Genomic DNA, 8700 nt, shown 5'->3' on the forward strand with positions numbered 1-8700 from the left:
TTTTCAGATTTACTATGACTGCTCTTGTATACCTAATGACAGCCGCAATAAGAGTTCGAGACCGATATTCCAACGTCTTACTGTTATGGATTTAAAATCAGAGGCATACATAGGTGACGATGATGACAATAATACTACAACAATAATGCCCGAAGAGTTGTCAACCACAACACTAGCATCCACGTTACCCACTTCGCTGAGCACCTCATATCCTGATGTGAGTAGACTCGTGGTTTCTAATTTAGTTCCTTATTAATCTCTTCGATCTTCTTTATCTGACTTTAGGTTATGCTCGGCGGTCAAGCTATAACGGGCGCATGTCCAGTGAATTGTTTTGCTCAATTCGTCACTTTCCTATCGGTGATGTGTTGCCTGAAATTTGTCGGCGCCACGGGACGTGCTTCAAATTTCTTGGTTTCTGTACGCTGTGTTTCGGAAAAGGACAAAACGGCTGCAATGGGTTTCGGCATGATGATGATGTCGATGTTAGCGTTTATACCCAGTCCCATCTTCTTCGGTTGGGTGCTCGATCGTCTCTGTCTGGTGTGGGGTAAAACGTGTACGAATAAGGGCAATTGCTGGCTTTATGACCCCGAATCGCTGAGGTAAAAACTCCATCGAATTCTCTTCCTCCACTGTTTTTTCACTGTTTTTTTCATTCTTAACTACTTTCAGATACACACTCAATATAACCGCTTCAATATTCGTCGCTATTGGCGCTCTGTTCGATTGGGGTGTTTGGTATTATGTAAAAGATCTAAAAATCTTCGACGAAGAGGTAAAAGATATGGAAATGGAAATCGTACAGCATGAAGAAGAGGTGAATTCGGTTAAGGATTTGGAAGTATAATTTTTGTAGCGCTTCAATATAGTGGATCCTTTCGTTGTATGTGTGTGGCTGTGACTGTTTGAATGTGTCTGGTTTTGTTGCGAGTATGGTTTACGTACATATATACTAAGTAGACATGTAAAATCTAGCGCATTTTGTAAATAAACTGAAGGAAAATAATAAAAAAGTATGCTAATTTACCAAAAGTTTTTGTAGTTGTACATAAATATTGACATAAATTCGTTGTTGTACTTTTCATAAATTAATTTTAAACATTTATTATAAATCTGTATCAACATTAAACGATGTACAATTTGTCTAGATGCCTAAGAACGAAGTATTAATAGCTAAGTTTTATGTATCAAACCATCAGTTTACTGTAAGTTTAAGTATTGTATATACATACATTCCAAAAACAAAACAAAAATCAATTTAATACATTCTGAATAAAATAAGAATTTTGAAAACGTCGTTTTATTTATGGAGAAATTTAAGTGGTTACATGGGTCTCTCGGCTTCAAAATTTTCGAGTTTGTCCTATTGAATTCAAAAATATCTCTAAAATATTGTCCTAAAATTTCAAGTTGATTCGAGTAACAGTATCTCCAAAACTCTTAACAGTATCTCGAAAGTCTGAAGAACTTGAGGGCTCCAGGGAAACTAGTTAGTCACTCGAAACTTTACACTAATTTTCTGTGTTTTCAGACTCGGTTGCCAAGATTTTTCGGGAATTCTTCAGCCGATCTTAATGAAATTTTAGACAGATCTATATACGAGAATTTACAAGGACTTAGTTACCAATAATCCGATTTTATTTTATTTTTGTTCTTAGTCCAAACTCTAGTTCAAAATCGTAGGATTTTAAGATAACAGTCACTTTGTCAGATATAGACCGGATTTCGAATATGTGCTCGCTCTGAAAAGAATTTTCGAACTCGCTCTTAGTTATTGTGTTTTGATTAGTTTGTCACAGTCTAATACCTTTTAAGAACCTAGACTACAAATAATATGATATACAGTTTCTAGAACTTAGAACTTAGAACAGTTTCTAGAACCGCACTAAAATAAAGTCTTTTTGATCGCACTTGCTATATCAACCTTACAGTGCACTATATAGGAATCTTTATATTAACAATCGGGAAATTATGCGAAGAAACTTTTATTATTTCGAACAAGGTCTTCGCTAAGACGTGAAATATACCCTATAATTGGGGTCGCGTGAAATAGAGCTTTTATAATCAGCGACTACTCATCTATTATCAGATCAAATAAATCAAAACCGTAACAGCTGGAGAAACCTTTGTAAAAAGTACTTAATATTAATTACACAATGAAGGCAACCCATTCATAAGATTAAATACACAAATGTAATTATCTAGTAAAATTAAAAAAAATGTGCACTTTTAAGCATACTCCAGGAAACTGCACAACGCAATTAATAATAAAAAAATAAGATAATGCAATATTTAAGTTAATACATATAGAGATATCACAAAATCTGATAAATGGCAATTAGATTTCAAATGAAAACAGCAGTCTGCCAAAACACATCGTCAGTTGGTCCTAGCTCTCCCACGTACAATGACAAAATGGTGCAACTTATGGAAAATAAATTGAACACGGATCCGCGAGTAAATAGTGCCGTTGAATTAAATCTACTAACTGACTCAAAATTAGAAGTTCCGTTGGAGAAGTGCGCAAAGGAGCCGATCAAAAATGTCGACGAAGCGAATGAGAGCAATAAAAGAGAGATTGATGCCGTTGAACGGGATATGCCGCTAACTGAGGATGTGAGATGTGGTTTTTGGTTTTTCAAAGGCTCATGCTTTCAGAGGTGAGTGAGTGAAAACGGTTTTCGGAATTTTGAATCATATTTTTTTTTGTGTCGTATTCCGCAAGATTCGCCAATCAAACCACTTATGTGATACTGTACGGATTAGTGGGCTGCGTGTTCTCCATGACTTATGCGTACTTCAATGGCACGCTGACCACACTCGAAAAACGCTTCAAGATACCTTCAAAGAATACAGGCATAATTGCGATCGGAAATAATATAACACAAATGTCCGTATCGGCTGTGCTGAGTTACTACGCGGGTAAAGGACATCGACCGCGTTGGATCGGATTTGGTGAGCGAAGCACAAAAGACGGAAATATAACATTAAATTAATCACTTCTTCAACTATCCCCACAGGCATTATGACAATTGTCGGTTTCTGTGTGCTAACTGCCGCTCCGCACTTTCTTTATGGTCCCGGCGAAGACGCGCTCGCGCTTACTGCCGAATTTGGTGGCATTGCCGATGAAAATGCGACGCTGGATGAGTTGGAGAAGCAACGCGCCAAGGAGTTATGTCGCGATCGCAGCAATGAGACCGCTTGTGCAATCGAAGAGGGCAATTTTGCACCGCAGGCGGTGCTTTTCCTGGCACAAGTCGTATCGGGCATTGGTGGTGGTCTCTACTATACGCTTGGTGTATCCTATATGGATGACAATACAAAGAAGTCTAAAACACCAGCGCTACTAAGTAAGTGTGGCAAGTTTATATTGTTTCTTTGTTGATAATTGTAATGCATATGAAAATTCACATGAATTGTAGTATTTGTTGGGGGTTTAGAGCTGTCATAAACTCAGATAAGGGGAAAATCTATGATATTGATATTATGATTACATTCTCATGAGAGGTAAAAACAACAATAGCCTATTTATTGTGAAATTAATAAGTAAGGCAGGTGAAAAATCGGGAGTAAGGGCATTAAGTTATCAGGTAGCCAAAGTTTTATTGCGTTTATTGCCTCAGATAGTTGGAGATCTAGTGTACGGTAGATATTGGTCGGAAACTTCGAATAAACTGCTGTTTATTGCTCATTGGTTATTATAACGAGGTAATATATAATATATCAGCATCAGATTCAATCTATGATAATATCAAGGCGTACAACACTAATGAGAGTAGAATAAGGTTTTAAGGTGTGACAAAGCTATAAGCGATATTTTCTTTGTCAACAGAAATCATTGAACTGGGAATTATTATGTTATAAAGCTTTACCTTTTATCTCCCTCCAACATCTAGGCCTGTCATATTTCTTCCACATGCTTGGCCCCGCCATCGGCTACTCTTTGGCATCCTTTTGTCTGCGTTTCTACATTGCACCACAATTGAAACCATTTATTACCAATAAAGATCCACGCTGGTTAGGCGCCTGGTGGATGGGTTGGCTGTTGCTGGGCTCCATACTCTTCATATCCGGCATATTGTTCACCATGCTGCCAAAAGAGTTGCCACGCGCCAAAGCACGCCGTCTGGTGGAAGAGCAAAAACGCAGAGAGGCAAATGCATTGAAAGCTGTTGAAAATGAAGAACCCGTTGTGCCGAAAGCTTCTTTTCGTGATATGTTGACCACATTCAAGAGGCTCGCCAAGAATAAGACTCTAATGTGTAATAATATATCTTCAATCTTCTATTATTTCGGTTACACGCCTTATTGGATCTTCACGCCGAAATATATCGAGATACAATATCGGCAATCGGCTTCGACGTCGAGGTAAGCGAAAAGCTCAAGTGTGTTTCACAACACAGACTATTGTATATGATTATTTATACCAGCATGGTCACCGGCACCGTGGCGTTGGGTTTCTCCGCTCTGGGCGTACTCATTTCCGGCTTTGTCATATCGAAATTCAAACCGAGCGCCCGTTATATGGCAGCCTGGAATGTGCTCGTTGGATTACTAAGCGTCGGTGGTTGTATTGCATATGCTTTTATTGGTTGCCCGGGGAATGAACAGTCGATGATTGTCAATATACCGGAGAGGTGAGTGTGGAAAATACTACAGATTTGAATAGTACTTAAGTAACTCTGTTGTATTCAATTTCAGCGGTCCAAACAGTGTCGTCACCTGTAACTCTGCTTGTTATTGTGATTATGTGCCCTTTTCCCCAGTTTGTGGCGAGAATAATATGACTTATATATCACCCTGTCATGCGGGTTGCAGGCGTGAAATAGTATCAGATAACGGTACCAAAGTGAGTATTTGAATAATAAGTCTAATAATCGGACTATTTCCAAAGAGCTGTCCTACTTAAAGATTACTCCAAATTCAAAATATTTCTGACTTAACTTGACTTCTTCTTTCTTCTTATTAACTTTTCAGACTTTCACTGAATGCAGTTGCATTTCTACCGTTGCTACAACAACAAATCATATTAAGCGCTCACTTCCAGAAACTCTTAATACAACAGAGAGAGAATTTTTCTTAACCTCCTATAATACAACAAAAGCAGCAACAGCTACAGAGAGCATAATATATGGAACAGAATCAACCCACTATAGTACTAACACATTCACAACAACCAAACCACAAGCAGAATATAGTGTTAGTATTTCTATCCTATCCTACTTGGTCCCTAATAATCTTATATAAACTTATCAACTCTTTTTGACAGTCTCAATTTGGTGGTTACGCTAAACCTGGCGCTTGTCCCGTTAATTGCTTCAAGCAATTCGTACTTTTTCTGTCAGTCATGTGCTTTTTAAAGTTTGTTGGTGCTACTGGACGCGCCTCGAACTTCTTGGTGACGGTTCGTTGTGTGCCGGCAGAGGATAAAACTGCCGCTATGGGTTTCGGCATGATGTTGGCCTGCATGTTGACCTTTATACCATCGCCGATTTTCTTCGGCTGGCTATTCGACAGCATGTGTCTGGTGTGGGGCAAAACGTGTAGCAATAAGGGCAACTGCTGGCTATACGATGCCTTCGCTATGAGGTATATATCGGGCATTAATTTCTATAATCCAATTATATATATTAATACTATAACATTTCAGATACACACTACATTTCACCACGGCATCATTCATTTTTATTGGCACTGTTTTTGATGGTGGGGTATGGTATTTGGTTAAAAATCTGAAAATCTTTGATGAAGAGAAACCGATTACTGAAGATGGTACCAAAGAGGAGAAGGATGTTATGCTTTTAGAGAGGAAGGGCTAAACAGTGATTAATGATTTTTTATAATTGTTGTTTTTCATTTTTATAACTATATGTAAAATTTTTTACAGTTCAAAACCAAATAAATCGATCATTAAATTCAAATATAAATAAAAAAAATAAATTTTAGTGATTTCATTTGCGGAAGTTCCTCAGAGATTTGTATAACATATACCATTTAAGTAAAACCAAGAATATCGCCAATAAAGGGTATGGTTAAAGTGTCATATAGTTTATTCAATAGTTTGCACCATGGGCGTGGCACTCCCCACTTCCAGGTGGATTCAAAATGCTCACATATCACAGAATCTAATTCACCAACAACTTTTATCAGAAATATATTATTATAGGTAGGCTTATTCTTCGCCGATTTGACTGAAGTCTTGTGGTTTAAGTCTGGAACATAGTTTCCCCGATACATATATATATTAATAAAATTGATCGAGCATTTTATGTTTAATAAAAATGGAGAAAATTAGTCCAGACAATCCCTTCTATCCAAAGCCCAGGCTTTTAATTTCCAAAAAGAGAAGATATAAATATTAATTATCGCACTTAATCCGTTCTAAATTATTTTAAAATATTATATTAATGCATACTACATATATACGTAGTATATACATATTAACTTTTCTCCAGTAGTGAGTATATCGAATAACTACTGTATTTTATCAATACAATGCAGTTTGAAGTCCAGTGTAGTAGAGAGTCCATTCATAATGTTCAGTATAACCGGTTCGAGTCTTTGATAAGCATATTTCCTTTCGTGTTAGCAAGTGACTTCACTACTTGCGCCTAAAAGTAGGCAAGCATGATGTTACGTACCTACATATATTTTAACCAGAGTACGGTGTGTTAATTAGGAACTTTTGACAAGTAATTTTTATAAAACATAAATACATATTTAAAATTTAATGTAAGAATAATTGAACTGAAAGAATGACATCGTTTAAACCTAAGTAAATATTGGTTGTGGTCTATAGTTAAAAAAAAGTCTTCTTAAACTTGAACAGTTCCAAAAAGCTTTATATAAAATCGTTTAAACAAGCTTTAAATAGGTTCACCCTTTACTGTGTTTGTCAGAATTCCGATAAACTTCTTCTATAATGAAGGAATTTCGGAAATTGGTATTGAGAATCATGAAACTGTTAGAGGCCTTTAGTTTCTTCATTATAATTTATAATGAATATAGACTATATAAACCGCAATAAACGCAGATAATTAAATCCGTTCGCCCATTCTCACAGTCAAGGTCCTACCTAACCGGAACGAAATCTGATTTTCAATAAAAAAGTTTCTACTTGCAAGCATTCAACAAAAATACTACAAAAGGCACCGCCTCTGTCTTCAATAAAATTTCGCACGAATATAAAAAAGTATTGCATTGTAATAAACCGAAAACTTTTCCACAGTTGTAAAAAGTTGCGCAGAAGAAGTGACAAATGGAGATAACAGTCAAAAGAAATGCTTACAATTATATGTAGACAAGAACAAATACAAGAAAGGCGCAGTCTGCTTTATAGTTCCTTCCATTGCAGATAGGCATAAATAATGAATAAACAAATTATAGGAGAGTTCAGCAGACGCAACTGACTTTATTGATAGCAAATATGATTTTATCCAGCAGAACAATAAAGGTAAATGATTTGATGATAAACTTGCTGAACCCAATGTTCGACTGATGTGAAAAGGTATAAGTTTATTTTAATAATTTATTCTTTTAATGAAACCATTTTTTAATTATTAATATCACACTAAAAAGAGATTTTTTTCTCTCAGGCGGTATATTATATACTATATCTCTCTAACTTCTCTGGGTTTTCAGATACGACATCTAAATGTTTTCCAATAGATTGCTCTAATACAAAAGATAGCTTTTGAAAAAATTTCAACTAGAATGGATTTGGAGCTTTTATAGAAGCTTTAGTAAGTTTATCTCTCAAATCACTACATACCACAAATGATATTATGTTGCTGGGTATAAAACTGATAAAATCTTGAAACACTTTAATTGACAATCATAAGACACGAATTATTTTGGGAGCAGAGTATCAATATGGGTTTGACGCAGCCAAACACCTTTTCATATCGCTGATATTTGTATGTAAATATGTATTTTTTGATTTTGCGTTGATTAAATCATTATTCGAGTGCTTTAACATGCATATTTTACGCTTACCGTGTGAGATAAGATATCAGCGCTATGTTTACCATAGTTCGTACACCGGATTGGATGTTCTGGCAACGGTGCCACCCTAAAGGTGATTGACATCAATACAAACTATAATAATAATGATATTAACTTTTTTCTTTTTCAACGCAAAATACGCAACTTAAATATTTGATTTATGAGCAGGAATTAATGACGAAATTTTAAACATGTTCAGTCACCTCTAAATTTATGGACTAACTGCACTTAGTGGTGAAATTTGTGAATATTTAAATTAACTTAAGTGTTATTAAGGCTGATCGATTTTGAAGTAGGCTACTGATACATTTTTGAACTCGTGAAAATACAGGAATTATGATTAGAGGGCCTAAATAAATTCCACATAACGTTGCCCATGGTAACTAATGGAACTAAAGTATCTTTGAAGTTGATAATAATGGGGTATGTTATCGAAGTAATCAGAAAAAAAATTTAGTTAGTCGAGAATGTATTATCTAAGACTAATTCTCGATAGAGGCACAGCTGGTTCCAATTAAACGATCCAGAGCTTCAAAGCAGTCTACAAGGTATTTGGAAATTACTCTTCACATTACTTCGGATCACTCAAAGCTTTTACTATTTACAACAACAAGCAAGATATGCAAGCGAAAAGTAGAGGTCTAGTCCTCAACTAGCCTCAGCTAATCTAAATCAGTCAATCTAAAGTAC

The 8700-nt window shown here is 35.9% G+C and overlaps 3 protein-coding genes across 5 annotated transcripts in view; 2 read left to right on the forward strand and 1 right to left on the reverse strand.

Moving 5' to 3' along the window:
• The window catches only part of LOC105209307 (solute carrier organic anion transporter family member 4A1), a 47140-nt gene extending 45844 nt beyond the window's left edge, over window positions 1-1296 (forward strand). For all 3 annotated transcript variants that reach the window (XM_029038499.2, XM_011179659.3, XM_011179658.3), the window contains 3 exons: window positions 8-217; window positions 286-605; window positions 676-1296. In XM_029038499.2, the coding sequence (XP_028894332.2) occupies window positions 8-217; window positions 286-605; window positions 676-850 (705 nt within the window). In that variant the 3' untranslated portion in view covers window positions 851-1296. The remainder of the gene's footprint in view (window positions 1-7; window positions 218-285; window positions 606-675) is intronic.
• LOC128922610 (uncharacterized) overlaps window positions 1-8700 on the reverse strand; it is a 367146-nt gene that overhangs the window by 37414 nt on the left and 321032 nt on the right. The gene's annotated exons all lie outside the window — the stretch shown is intronic.
• On the forward strand, window positions 2344-5946 carry LOC105209308 (solute carrier organic anion transporter family member 5A1). The gene is made up of 9 exons (XM_011179660.3): window positions 2344-2663; window positions 2729-2958; window positions 3024-3356; window positions 3903-4374; window positions 4437-4643; window positions 4708-4855; window positions 4984-5205; window positions 5276-5595; window positions 5657-5946. Exons 1-9 carry the CDS (start codon window positions 2353-2355, stop codon window positions 5823-5825), a joined length of 2412 nt encoding a protein of 803 aa, XP_011177962.3. The 5' UTR covers window positions 2344-2352; the 3' UTR covers window positions 5826-5946.

This window comes from Zeugodacus cucurbitae, chromosome 6 (assembly GCF_028554725.1).
Source record: "Zeugodacus cucurbitae isolate PBARC_wt_2022May chromosome 6, idZeuCucr1.2, whole genome shotgun sequence".
Classification (NCBI taxonomy): Eukaryota; Metazoa; Arthropoda; class Insecta; order Diptera; family Tephritidae; genus Zeugodacus; species Zeugodacus cucurbitae.